General features: G+C 38.8%; 1 protein-coding gene across 2 annotated transcripts in view; it reads left to right on the top strand.

The window, feature by feature from the left end:
• MSR1 (macrophage scavenger receptor 1) overlaps positions 1 to 15,240 on the top strand; it is a 69,119-nt gene that overhangs the window by 29,978 nt on the left and 23,901 nt on the right. Inside the window, exons 7-9 of one of the 2 annotated variants that reach the window (XM_059685556.1) lie at positions 4,128 to 4,217; positions 8,535 to 8,588; positions 10,962 to 14,581. In XM_059685556.1, the coding sequence (XP_059541539.1) occupies positions 4,128 to 4,217; positions 8,535 to 8,588; positions 10,962 to 10,963 (146 nt within the window). In that variant the 3' untranslated portion in view covers positions 10,964 to 14,581. Of the gene's footprint in view, positions 1 to 4,127; positions 4,218 to 8,534; positions 8,589 to 10,961; positions 14,582 to 15,240 lie in introns of those variants that run through there. The other variant, XM_059685555.1, reaches the window with a different exon arrangement.

Genomic DNA, 15,240 nt, shown 5'->3' with positions numbered 1-15,240 from the left:
TTTTTCTCTGTCTGTGTTATAATATTGAAAGCAATATTTTGAAAGAAGATAGTAGAAGACAGAAAAGGCGAAAGAGCATAAACTTTCTTTGATCTCAAGAAAATAAAGAAGACAGTAACAATAACATGATTGCCATGTTATTCTTGGCTAGAAATCAAATACCTACATGTTTTTTGAAAGTGGGGAGTATATTGCATGGTCTAATTATAACGAGATCGTTTGTGCTGACAAAAGTGTCTAAATGTCATGCACTTCATCGTATTTTTCTGTCTTCTGATTATATGAAACACTATGTTTTCCAATCAATGTATTAACCACCCCAGGTGACATCAGAAAAATAATTTTTAAAAATGAAAAGCATGGATTTTACACCTGCCTGACCTTTACATCATTGTGTTTAAAAAGTCGCTATATGAGGTTTATGTGAGAAAAATCATTTCAAGGAAATAAATACCTATTATATATATATATAATGGGTTGTTTGTGTGCATTTGAAAGTACTGTCAGGGAAGATTCTTTATTCAGAAAAGTCTTTCTACTTGACTAGCATTAAGCAGATCTTAATAATGGTGCATTAATGGCCTAAGCAGGTGAAGTAAACAGTAGTAGTCAGCTGCCAGAGCTGCTATTGTCAGAGGCCTGTCAGCTCCTCCATCACAGAGTACAATTGTCACAGCTTTATAATTCAGCCATAAAAGTGGAGAATGGGTTGCAACTTGCCCTGCAAAGCCTCATCTGGGAGCATCTTCTGTAGCTCTTTCTGAACTATGGATGCATGAAACACAAAGAAGGATTTACAAGCCTTAGCTCTAGTTAATACCATAAACAAATGCCATGGCAAAGCTGCTTTGATTCTTGTAGTGAGAGCTTAGTCTATTGCTGTTGGTACTGCTTATTTACCGGTACACAGATAGGCATTATCCAGGCCCTCATAACAGAAAGATTTCATTTGTTGGGGTGATAAGTGGACTCTTTTAGATGGTTAGGTCACCACTTGGTTTGGTGTACTGTCGCAGAAGTAACCAAGTCATCAGGCATCTCTCTTAATGAATTCCTCCTTCCTTAATTGCTGCATTCTGTTTTGTCCTCTGCCAAATCACCTAACTGGCCATAGTTGGTACTGGAATAAAGAAGTTAAGAATATATAATGGACTGTCAGGATAATTCTACTTCCTGATTTTAGCAAGTTTATTAAAATTCCACCTATACATCTAATGAAACCCACTAAACTCAGCTTGACAATGTCAAAGTCACTTAGACTCACACCAATAATATGAAAATCTGAGAAACTTAAGTGGTTGTGCTGGTGGTCTTAAGTAATCAATACCATCACAATTTTACTCATGTACGGGGTGGATATTATGCTAAAATATGCTTTATCTCAAAATAATATGATAGAAATTTATTTCAGAGTGTCATTTCCTCGGAGTTATGCCAGGGAGAAGGACCTATGATTGCCTTTTACTCGAGATACTGTTCTTTCCCTGTGCCTGGTGCTTCACAGGCCTCTGTGGATCCCGTGCACAGAAATGCAGTTTCTGCCTTCACAGAACTTACAGTATGATAAGTAATTACATAAGGGTGATGAGTGTCATGATCAAGGATTCCTGATCTCACATGAGATTTGGGGGGGGGCCACTTTTAGGGTGATTTCATCACATTGGCAATGCTTTGAAGAACACCTCCTAGTTCCTAAAGAAACCTCTTGGTAGCCTTTCTTCCCATTATGAGATCACAGGGGAGCCTGACCTGTAGTCACAGGAGGTATGACCTTCATAAGATGCCTTGAGGGAGAAACAAAGACTCATTGGCTGCAAAATTCTCATCCACTGGGGCTGTTGACTTTCCTTATGTGGTCTGTATTTTCCACCGTGGAATCATGCCTCTGGAGGATAAATGAACCCTAGCCTCATGTTGTATATTGGAGTACAAGAACCATATGGTATCAGACTTTATTTCCAGGCATGTCTTTATTCCAGCCCACTCCTATTGCCGGACTGATCTAGAGAGGCCCCGCCTCAGGCTTCCTCAGGACAGTGCTTGCTAAATATACATGTTGTGCCAATGAATTTAAAAAAACGGCACTGCTAACTATGTACATATCATTAAATAAAACTAAATTTAGCAGTCTTCACAAAAGGCTGGTGAAGTAATAATTATATTACTATAAAGAAGGAGGAGGCCGAAACCGGTTTGGCTCAGTGGATAGAGCGTCGGCCTGCGGACTGAAAGGTCCCAGGTTCGATTCCGGTCAAGGGCATGTACCTGGGTTGCGGGCACATCCCCAGTAGGAGATGTGCAAGAGGCAGCTAATCGATGTTTCTCTCTCATCGATGTTTCTAACTCTCTATCTCTCTCCTTTCCTCTCTGTAAAAACTCAATAAAATATATATATATATATAAAAAAAACAACACATTCAAACCTGTAAAGAATTTAAAAAAAAAAAAAAAAGAAGGAGGAGGAGAAGGAGGGCGGAGAAAGCATTTATCATAAGGCAGGCACTTTTTCTAAGTGTTTTACATTAATTAGCTCTTTTAATAATCACATCAAGCTTGTGATATAGGGACAAATAATATACCATTTTATAGATGCCAGGAAGGTTAAGTGGCCTGCCAGAAATCAAGCAGCAGCTAAGAGGCAGAGCCAGTATTTGAACCCAGATGGATAGGACTGCAGGTTACGTGTTCTTAACCAGTCAGCTAGGCCACAGAAAGAAGCCAGAATGGAGAGCTAGGGACCCAGGATGTGTGAATCATGGTCAGACCAGCGTTATATAAACAATTGGATCTCTCTGCCTTCTGTTCCTGCCTCTATAGAATGAGAGACTTGAATCAAATGAGGTGTAAGGCCCCTTAAAAGATTTCATAGCTGAGATTCTGTGTAAAATGTACTTGTGTTGCCTGTGGATTAGAGGCAGGTGCCAGATCCTTTACTCTTGCCACAGATTATTGCAGAGAATTAGTTAATTGCTACCTAAAAGGCTCAGAGAATCTGATCTCTTGGAATAAAATTCAATAGTGGTGCTTTTATGTAGGGGTCACATTTTCAGACATCATTAAACAAACCATTGGTCTATATGGAGTCGGCTTAAACATCCCATAATAGAGGCCTGTCAGTTGAGTAATTTATAGTATCACACGTGCTTTTTTTATGGATTCATTTGTTCACTTATGGAGAAGGTAACATACTCTCTGGTTGAACAGCTGTATTCTGAAGGTCACTCTGATGTACTCAGTGGGCCGTCATTGGAGAGGTTCTTTCTGATCCCCAGAGGCATTCTCTATTACATTTCTTTGTTTTCCTAAAATTTTAATCTCCAAATTTACCTCCTATGTTTATCTGTTAACTTTGGTACCATCTGTCTCCACACTGGAAGATCTGTTTGGATAAGAGCCTTTGTAACTCCAGAATGGGCAGGGACTGGAACAATATGCATGCTCGTATGTTATGGTTGGATTAATGGAGAAAATGCTCAACCTGGGAGTCACCAGTGAGTGGCACGCTATAAAAAGTAGAGAATGTTCTAAGATAAAGTAAAAAGAAAGTTCAGAGTCAGTTTTTATTTGTAAATTTGAGAGACAGATCTTAATACTTGCAAGTGCAAAGGTCTGACTGCCTTGCTTGGAGAATGAAGAAAGGTATAAATATTAACCTATCAGCCTGTTTTAAGAACTGATGTCAGGTCTTTTTTAGGCTGTATGCTATGTATACAAATGTATATATGCATACTGTGTATACACCATATATATATACAGATATATATCATTATAGTTATCATTATAGTTACAGCAAATCCTGCCATTTGAAGATTCCTGATTAGATAACATAAACCCTCTGGTTAAAACGCCAAGACTTTTTTCCCCTGATATGTTTTTATTTGTAATAAAAATGTTATTTATTGAAAACCTACAATGTACTAATAATGTTACTACCTACTATTTAGATGTAAAATGAATGTTTCTACTTACTGTATAGATATAGTATATGGAATTTTAGGAAAGATACTATTATTTGGAGAGTTAGCTATATCATATTCACTAATGAAACTATATTGTTTCGTTATACTCCGGAGTCTAAATGAAAAATGAATTATTATTTATTTATTTTTTATTCATTAACCGTGCAGGTCCTCCAGGTCTTAAAGGTGATCGTGGATCAATTGGCTTTCCTGGAAGTCGAGGATTCATAGGACCAGCAGGAAAGACTGGGAGGCCAGGTATTACGATAATGTATTTTCTTCATAGAATATGTAAAATAAATACTGGATCATAGGTATTTTTTCAGCTTCTTACATAACAGTGGTCATCACAGTATGAATAGTAGCCCTCAAATGCAGTATATTTAGTGGTCTGATACATTTTGAAATTGATTATTATTCTCCTGAGGAAAGTTTCTATGTCCCAAAGGAAAATAGTTAAACAACAACAACAGAGGATTTATAAACTCCACACAACCATAAATCACCATGAAGAATTGTATCTATTTTAGAACAAAGAGAGGGAAAAGACTGGCAAAGACAAACAAGCAAAGTATAAATATTGCTTTAACCAAAACCAGCCAAACCCTCTCAAGGTATAGTTAGAAAAACACAGATGAGCCTGAAATCCTATCCTATGCAAGATAAACTGCCTGCTATTACATATTACTACTTACTAATCAACATTATTCCTGTCATTTAAGATTTATATACATGATATTATTTCTATTCCTTACACTAGTCAGTAGCTTAAACTTGAATTATGAACTTTGCACAGACATTTAGACTTGAACAGGTTTATTTTTTCCTAATTTAAAGTAAATTATGACCAAAAGAATATGATCTTTATCATTTTTTAAAAATAGAGTATGTTTTTTAGAATAGTTTTAGGTTTCTAGAATAATTGCACAGAAAATATATACTTTCCATATACCACCTATCCACGTACAGTTACCACTATTATTTTTATTTTTTAAATATATTTTTGTTGATTTCAAAGAGGAAGGAAAGGAGGAGGGAGAAACAGAAAAATCAGTTATGAGAGAATCATTGATCAGCTGCCTCCTGCACACCCACTACTGGGGATCGAGTCCACAACCTGGGCATGTACCCTGACGGGTAATCTAACTGTGACCTCCTCTGAGTTCATAGGTCAAAACTCAAAAACTGGCCAGGCCAGTTACCACTATTATTCATAACTTGCCTTAGTGTGGTGCATTTGTTACAAATGAAAAACCAGTATTGATACATTATTACTAATTAAAGTTCACAGTTTACATTAGGGTTCACTCTTGGTGATGTTCATCCTATGGGTTTAGAGCAGCATTGGGCAAACTACAGCCCGCGGGCCGGATCCAGCCCATTTGAAATGAATAAAACTAAAAAAAAATAAGACCGTACCCTTTTATGTAATGATGTTTACTTTGAATTTATATTAGTTCACACAAACACTCCATCCATGCTTTTGTTCCGGCCCTCCGGTCCAGTTTAAGAACCCATTGTGGCCCTCAAGTCAAAAAGTTTGCCCACCCCTGGGAGGCTGGGGACTGACGCAACTGGGGGCCTCCAGAGGCAGGCCTACTGCCCTGGCGAGGCTGAGGGGACTGGGTACCGCCATCTTGTGGCTGTGGGCACCACCACATTTGAAGGTGTAGCAGTCAATTAGCATATTCCCTCCTTATTGGCTGTGGACGCCGCCATCTTTGAGGGCGTCGCAGTCAATTAGCATATTCCCTTATTGGCTGTGGGTGCTGCCATCTTTACAACGGTGTGAGGGTCAATTAGCATATTCCGCCTTTATTAGATAGGACCCTTGGCAAATCATGGTAATATTTTGTTTGGGACTCTTTCTGGTGCAGTTTATAATGATTAATTTTATGATGAACTAATTTGTCTTTCTAGAAATTTATACAAAAAGAGGAAATGACACAGAAATTTTAGGAATGTTAAAGAGAGCCAGACTGTTCTCCCAACAGTCTGTTAACTTTGCACAACTTTCCTGGGTAAGTGGTCAGGGAAGAAGTTAGGAATAAACCCCAGAATAACTATAGCACAAATTGCCCTATTAAAGGAGAAATAGCTTACCTCATTAACCGAGTGCCTACATGGCCTCATATACTGTGCTTGCAGGTGAGGACACAAGACAAGCTAGTTCCCCACCCTTGAGGAGTTATCTTCCAGAAATTTCCTCACAATGACTACACTTTTTAAAGTTTAATTAGCCCTGGCTGATTTGGCTCAGTGGATAGAGTGTCAGCCTGTGGACTAAGGGGTCCTGAGTTCGATTCCAGTCAAGGGCACATGCCCAGGTTGTGGGCTCGATCCCCAGTAGGGGACATGCAGGAGGCAGCCAATCAGTGATTCTCTCTCATCATTGATGTTTACATCTCTCTCCCTTTCCCTTCCTCTCTGAAATAAATACAAGAAATATATATATTTTTAAAAAGTTTAATTAAAATGATGATTCTGTAAAGTTTATGTGAAATATCTAATCTTAGATTGTTCTTTTGGGGGATTAAATATTTGTCAAAGTGGCTTGGTCTTGAATTTCATGGGGGCACATAGTTATTCCATGTATAATATTTTCTTTGCCCTTTTGGGAAAAACAGGGGTAGTATAGTATATATTTGTATCTTACAGAGATAGTACATATTTGAATCCTATATCTGAATCCTACCTCTCCACACAGTTAGCCTCTCTGTGCCTCAGTTTTCTTATCTACAAAACAGTGCTAATAAGAGGACCCCATGTTTTAGACTTCCTATAAAAAACAAATCATGGTAAAATTTTGTTTGGGTCTCTTTCTGGTACAGTTTATTTGTAACTTCCTATTAACATTAAATCATAATGATTAATTTTATAAATGAATATATACTATGAGCTATAAGTAATCAATAGATTCCTTAAAGTGCTTCAAACAATTTTTATCATAAAGCAAGCTGTGTATACATGTTGGATTTTAGCTATAGCTTTTACAAGTTTTAGGCATCTTTCTACTTTTAGAGCCCTAAAGTTAAACAAATATCCACTAGCCCAAGTACTCGGAAGGGTATTCATTCCTTCATGCACCCAGTCAACACAATTTTGTGAGAGTTTACTGTGTGTTCAGGATAAATATAGCATAGTCGCTTCCGTCAAGGATCAGGTGACAGAGAAATGCAGAAGCAGTTAGCTCTGATGCAATGTGCTAAGTCATAAGCCTGTAGGAAGCAGGACAAAATGCTATGGGAATAGAGAGTAGAGAATGATTGATTCTGTACAGCAAAACATGTTAGTGTTAGCACAGACCTGAAATATGCATGGAATTTCTTTGGGTTTGTGGTTCTCAAACTTGAGCAGACACCAGAATCATCTGTAGGGCCTGTTAAAACAGCTTGCCAGGCTTGACCCCCAGCATTTCTGATTCAATAGGTCAGGGATTGCACTCCCAGAAATTCATTCACAGCCCAGTCTTTGGGATGTACCGGTCTAAGGAGATAGAAAACAAGACAGATAAATTGTAATGGGAATAGAACAACACAGTTTAGACTGAGGTGGAAGATTCCAGGATTCCTGGGGTAGGGAGGAAGGCAAAGTCAAGAGAACAACTGAGATGAATAACCACCAGCCAGCGTGGCTCAGTAATTCAGTGTGGACCTATGAACCAGGAGGTCACGGTTTGATTCCCAGTCAGTGCACATGACTGGGTTACAGGCTCGATCCCCAATCGGGGCATGCAGGAGGCAGCCAATCCATGATTTTCTCTCATCATTGAAGTTTCTTTTTCTCTCTACCTCTTCCTTTCTGAATCAGTCCTATATAATAAAAGCCTAATATGCAAATCGACCTAATGGCAGAACAACCAGTAGAATGACCAGTCACTATGATGCACACTGACCACCAGGGGGCAGATGCTCAACGGAGGAGCTACCCCAGCCCGCAGGCCCCAGGCCAGCCAAGGAGGGTGCCAACAGGGCCCCCACCCCTGGTTTCTCTGCCATTCACCCCACAGAGGGAGGAGACTGGCAGCTGCTGTGGGGGGAGAGTCTGGCAAGCGGGTGGTGCCAGGCTGGCCAGGGCGAGTGCCAGCAGAGGCCCCCCAATCACCCCCTGGTTGCCCCACAGATCGGCTCTGATTGCCAGCCAGGCCTAGGACCCTACCTATGCAAGAATTTCATGCATTGGCCCTCTAGTAAAAATATATTTTAAAAAAAAGAAACAGGAATATTTATTTTTTTTAAAAAAAGATGAATAAGCCCAAACCCAGTTGATTATACCTTAGTTTTGCCTGCTTTTAGGAAAATGGACATTTAATGCCCTTGTACATTATTTAAGATAATGTGTGCAAAGGATATACCCAGAAAAGTGCCAGGTTTGTAATAGGGCTTCTAAAATAATATCATCATCATCATCATCATCATCATTAGCATTATATTTGAATTCTCTAGGTTGTTATAAAGTGATATTTTAGATTACTCTGTAATGTTCTGTCTCCATTTAAAGCAAGCATTGTGAATTGTTAGAATTTTTAAAGTGTTTTTTTATTTTGTTTGTTTTCTTTTTCTATTTTCCCCCAAGGAAATCCTGGACAAAAAGGCCAGAAAGGAGAAAAAGGGAGTAGAAGCATGGCATGTAAGTTTATAGTTTCTTGTTTTTCTGTTTTTTTTTCTGTGCACCTCTGTAATAAACAAGCGTTGATAGTAGTGGTCTGGGCTTAAGGCAACGGCTGAGGAAGAGCTTCAGCACTGATCCATGGAGAGTCTGTGGAAGTCAGCCCCCGTTTTCTACAATCACACTGTGCTAATTGGAGTAAAACAAGTAGATTAAAATTGTACAACACGTTGAATCTCATTATCTATTTGTGTTTTGGTTTTGTGATGAGCACAATTTTCTAAAAATTCCATGTAGAAAATTGTTCAATTTTCAAGCCAATTTCTATCTGTTGAAGGAACAATTACAGCCACCTTACCTGTTACCTGAGCTAACAGAAATATTAATATAGGAATCTGGACAATCTAAGAACCCTGACAGACTAATTTTCAGGTGGCTGGGGGTTTTGTGTTTTGTTTTATTTAACTAAAAATGTGAAAAGTGGTATTATATGTCAGAGTCATTCAAAACTACTAAAGAAGAGATTTCACAAAAGGAATCTCTGTTCAATGGAGGCTAACCTCATATTGCAATGTAGACAGTCTGTAAATTGGGCCTTCCAAACTAATATTAGACGAGATGTCTTCCATATGCCATAGGCAATCATTGCCTTCGCCAAATCTACACAGATATAATAAAAGGATTATGGAAAGGAATAAGGAATCCCTACTTCTCAGAATTCACGGATTGCTCCCATGTATTCCCAATAGGAGCTACTTGCGACGTGTGTGTATATGTCTGTGGGAGTAGCTGGTACACATACACATGGATCATAATCTTTACCCATGTCAGTATATATGACTACATTTTTACTCTCAGTGGCTATACATTATTCCATTGTACAGCTATACAACAATTACTATAATATATTGTTCAATCCACTAGTCATGAGCACTTGAAGATTTTCGCTTGCTTTGATTTGGGTTTAATAAACTATGCTACATAGAGCATTCTCATACATGATCTTGTGGGAATATTTTTAATAGAGAATTTTCCAGAAGTAGAATCAATACACAGATTATGACAAATCCTTTAACATACAAACAGAGCTAGCAGTTTTCCATAATAATTATAATTTAAAAATTCAGTACCAATTTCTCTGCATTAACAAAAGTAATTATTGTAACCTAATTCTGTGTGTGGATGCCATCTTTAGACAATTAGCGTCATTATTGTGAATGCCAGGCATTAAAGTATGTGTAACCACATGGCCTTTCCATCAATGTTGCATTGTTGATCTCTTTTCCTTGAATTAACACTAGCATTGTGTGTCTCCTCACAGTGCTTTAGTGTTGTTCAATAATTATTGGTGGTGTTATTGTATTAAGATAGTGAAAACATTAGTATATCTTTTTTCCTTTGGTCACTTTGATCTACTGTATACTTTCTTCCATTTTTTCCCCTTTCTCCTTGTCATCCATTTATTTTCAATTGAGCTCCTTGTATAACTCTTTCTTCCCTATCTTTATGTTTTTCTCTATCATTATCTCTACCTTTGTCTTTGGTTCTTTTTTATATCCTTTTCTCGTTTCCTTGAGACTTTCTCTGAGCTACTTAACTATGACTGGTTAATCTTGGCAAATACAGGACTTCTTTATTTTGTAGTCTGTAAATCAAACACATTCACACAGTGTTCTGTTGCCTCGTTTATCAAATGCTTTTTAGATGTGTTCAGAAATGTTTTCAATTTCAGATATTTTCCTGGATGTTTGAAGTTCACGTGCATTCTTTCTTTGAGAAAACATTAAGAGAGGTATTTCTGTGTATAAGTATATAGCCTTCAGACTCCACGGAGAGTATATAACTCTATGATGTTTCAAAAAGAAAGAATCATATACACAAACATCTATACAGTATGTTCTGCTTTTCACTTAAAGTTAATATGGCAGTCATCTGCCCATGTCAGTACATATGGCTCTGCCTTTTTGTTCTCAATGGCTATACATCATTCCATTGTACAACTGTACCATAATTATCATAATATATCATTCAATCCACTAGCCATGAACACTTAAAGATTTTGTTTGCTTTGAATTGGCTTTAATAAACAATGCTACATACAGCATTCTTATACATGATCTTGTGGGAATATTTTTTAATAGAGAGAATTTTCCAGAAGTAGAATCAATAGTTCAAAAATGACATGCATTTTGCAATTTGATGGATTCTTGAAAATGGCTCCTAGATTGTACCAATTTATTCTATATGAAAGTGCCTGATTCCCCACATCTTCAATTAATTCTGATATATAAAAATGTATATTAAATTATTTTAATATACAGTCTTAAATTTTTTCAGGCATGATTTAAATATAATACAAATAATAATTGATTTCCTCTTTTATATACGTGTCAGGACCGGTATCACTCCCTGATCATATTAGGGCAGGACCCTTTTAAGATCAGGTGGGTTGACGGGACACCTTCTGCTACCATCTCCTTAAAAGGCCCTTCAGCTCTGGACAAGTCACCACTACAGCTGACTCCAAGATCCCTTTGTGGCTCCTCCAAACGACTTTGGTTCCCGCGTGGTGCCCAGCTTCCTCACGGCTTCCTCTCCTGGTCCTGGGTGCTGTTTGGGCCTCTGTTATGAACATAAGCTCATACCTCTCCCCACTCTAGTATCCCACCGTCGCTACCATCCCCTAGCATCCCTAACTGGTATCCCTTCCATTGTACTGACTGGCATGTTTTCCAACCGGCCCTCAGCGCCAGGCAAGGAATCCTCTGCCACCCACTCATCTAGTGCTTGCGAACCAATTTTGCCCATTGGGTTCTAAGAGAAATCCCATGGGTACGGACTAAGTGTGGGTTCTTTACTTTCAAAAACATGCCTCAGCCAGCAATAGGGATAACATAAAAGAAAATCCATTCATTCATTCATTCATTCATTCATTCATTCAACGTATGTTTATCCTATACCTCCTGGAGCTGAACTTCACAGCTAATAAGTTTGCTGTTGTATCTGGCCTTACTGAGCTAATTATTCCTGAAAGAGACCTGTGAATAGGAATTAGAAAATACAGTGGAACTGTATTGGAGGAAGAACAGGGCTCTATAGGAGTTTAGAGGAGATCAGGATTGTTTAATTCCTTAGGATATTAAAAAGATAAATTGATTTTGATTTGCTTAGTGTACCTTCTTGTCTTCTTACCAAATTACAGCATTTTTTTTTCAAGTTTTATAGTGAGGTAACAGTTCATTCAACACATTTGAATAAAAAACAAAACTTGTTTTCTTAAATTACCTGGCCATTTCAAGTAAGAATTTTTTTGTCATTAAAAAATAATGCTGATAATTTTTTTTTTAATTCTCAAAAGCTCTTTATATCTTGTGCTATAAATATCCAATATAGATCCTGGAGAAAAGAAATATTTCAGTAGAACTGGAAATATTTTGTGTAGGTGAAGAAAGGGCTAAAAATGAGAAAGGAGGAAAGGTTAGAAAAGGATGATCAAGAAAAAAGAATAGGAAATATGTGAGATTCCGTGTCATTCTTGACTCTATTAATAGGTCACATTTTCACAACTCCTCCTTCCTTCAAGGTTTAACACATAGTCCCAGGATTCACAGCATTAGGATCTAGTAGAATTCTGAGTAGTGTGCCTGTATGTATCTCACCACTTCCACTCCCTTCCCTACGAAATGGACGTCTGAACACCTACCTCACAGGGTTGTTGTGAGGATCACATGAGACACCGTGTGTGTATAGGTGCTCTATATAATGATAAAGTGCTTTAAATACATAAGGTATAGTTCACAGTGCTCTCTTCTGAACTGATTGCTATTCCTTGTTGGTATAATGTAGACATTTCAAATCTGTAATTAGAAGGAGTGAAAGCAAAATGAAAATTCAAGAAGCCAAAGAAATGTCATGGACAGAAAGAGAGATGCTAAAAAATAAGATAAGATTTCACATTAGATAGAGCAATGCAGGTGTGACCAGATCACAAATCAAGGAGTTTGAGCCAAGCAGAAGAGCGTAAATTATAAATAAAAACAGCAACTAACCTGAGTGCATGCAAGGGGCCAGAGGCTGTCAGTAGAGGTCAGAAAAAAATGTCAGGCTCATAAAACAATAGTCCAGGCTCTGAAAGACAAAGCATGAGCTCAAGACACTGCTGATGAGAAAGATGCTGAAGTGTTGAAATAAATCAGGGTTGTCAGTGGTGCTCTGGGTCTGGGCCTACATGACACCAAAGTCTCAGAGCGTAGGAGTGGGAGAAGGAAGACGAGGGGAGAAATTCACCAATTGTCAGGATAGTCCTAAATATTACTAGCCAGTTGGTACAAACATCTGAAAGTAGTTGGATCTCTTTGTCCGTGGTTTAGTTGGACAGGACCTCCTCCCCTGCTCTGCACTGGGTAGCAGGTAGAGCCTGAGCAGCCTATTCACTAGCCTTGGTCCATATTGGCCACAGAATGGCTCAGATCCCAGAGCTCCCGGGAGACAATCCCAGGGGGTTCCATTCATAAGTTATGTGACACCTCCAGCTACAAATAGATTCTTAGTGTGTGGAATGCTCATCTGAATCTTCCAAATTAGGGGAGAAGGGCTTCTCCTTTTCAGACAAAAGTAGATGCTAAATGCCCAGTTCAAATGCACAAATTATACCAACTTTAACAATGTCTAATGAAAAGAAAGCAAATCTGAACCAAGCTCTAATGCTAGTCACATGGTTTGTCTGCTATGTTCTCACCCTGACTTGTAAGGCTATGTGTTTCAGGCAAGCGAAAGAATTCCTGCCATAAAATTAAACACTGTGTGAGGCTCTGTCCTAAACATACCTATTACTAAGATGTGGGTTGATAGTATGTTTTTCTGTGTTTCACTCATGCCCATGAGACTATAACTGGGATGTGACTTTGGATTATCTTATTTTGAAACTCATACAGTGATATGAATCGTCAACTTGTCTTTCACTTGATGTCTACTGAGGACTCAATTCAAACATAAATGAATTCTGGTCTTTCTCAAAGTATTCAAGTGACCAAAGTAAACCTTCTTCTCCAGTCACTAAATAATTATAATAATGAGCATTTAGAGAACATTTGATGTGCACCAGGAGCTTTTGGTACATTATCTCACTTAATCCTCAGAAGGGTGTTTGAGGTAAGTACTATTATTATTCCCATTTTATAGATTAGCAGCTGACGCTTCCACTGCTAATAAGTGGAAGGCAGAAACTCAAAGCCAAGTCTATCAATCTCCAAAGTCCCTGTTTGTAACTACAACTCCATTCAACATTCCCACACTGGTTTTATGTATCCTTTCATGTCAATACCACACATATATATTATGGAGGGTATGGAGAAAGGAAGGAGGAAGAGAGACAGGTTGGTCATGAGTGTAGTTTTCCAGAATGGGCTTAATAATTTGAAGACCTAAAGGGGATAAAAATTCATACAGCATGACTTCCATTAGGTCCACTTCCAACAAGCACCCTCTTTATTTGTGTATGTTTCCATTTTCATCTACTCCTCCACCCATTTTCTGCAGTTTCTCCCCAAGAATATTACCGAGAAATACAGTCTTCTGGGATGCGCACAGTGCTTCCATTATCAGCAGTGAGAGTTATGTGTGGGAGAAGGAGCCACCTGTTACTATTCTATCTTTATTTCAGTTACTGGCTCAATTTTAACATTTTCCAATATAATTTGGCTGCTTTGATGTCCCTGTTTTATTGAGTCTCCTTTCCATCTCCTCACTTTTCTCCGTAGACACAGTTATGACTTAGCACAGCAGAGTGTACCTGAATAGCAATGGCGCCAGGTCACTCAGACAGGTGCTGCCCATTCTCCACAGTGATGGAATGTTTAAAGCTTTATGTGATTCCACAGATTGTTGCTAAACACGTAAGTGTTCCATTAGCACAAAAGACACGTTCCCGGATGGTGTGTGTAACTAATCCGTTTTGTAAGGGGAAATAGAGATTTCAATCAGTAATGGATCCAGAAGTTAGCACTTGTCCTGTTTAGTCCAGCAGCTCTCAACAGAGCCACTTAGAAGGGGGAAATTCATTCCAGCTCCAGCCAGGTCTTCTACACCAGCAAAATCTGAAATTCATCCAGTTATGTGCCGGGATGCAGTTGGAATAGAGAGACCCAATATGCCACTTCCCATTCCTCCACAGCCTCAGAGGACCAGCGGGTCTCCTGCCCTTCAGAGAACGGGGCCCTGCTTCCGATTCTGCATAAACATGTCTCAGACTAGCCCAGGGTCGTTCAGTTCATTCCAAGTAAAGCACAACCTGCATAGAGGTTCACAGCCTATCACTCGCCCCCTCACCCTGGCCTCTGGAAATGCACTGCCCTGCAACGTGAATCTTAAGAACAAATTCCCTAGAACAACACGGTTACTTCTTTGCACATGAAGTGTCCAATAAACACCACCCGCCTGCGGACCCCTGACCCTTTCCTGGGGTGCTATAGTTATCCCCACTCCTGGTTCCCCAAAATTCTTAACTTCCGGCTTCATCCCTTGCAAAGTAAAATAGGAGCATCCCAGCGACCTTTCAGATGCTCATTCCAGGGAACTATTTAGATCAGTGGTTCTCAACCTTCCTAATGCCACGACCCTTTAATACAGTTCCTCATGTTGTGGTGACCCCCAACCATAAAATTATTTTCGTTGC

Source organism: Myotis daubentonii, chromosome 2 (genome assembly GCF_963259705.1).
Source record: "Myotis daubentonii chromosome 2, mMyoDau2.1, whole genome shotgun sequence".
Taxonomy (NCBI): Eukaryota; Metazoa; Chordata; class Mammalia; order Chiroptera; family Vespertilionidae; genus Myotis; species Myotis daubentonii.
Note: the sequence above shows the minus strand (reverse complement) of the source record. Positions and strands in the feature narration are given on the sequence as shown.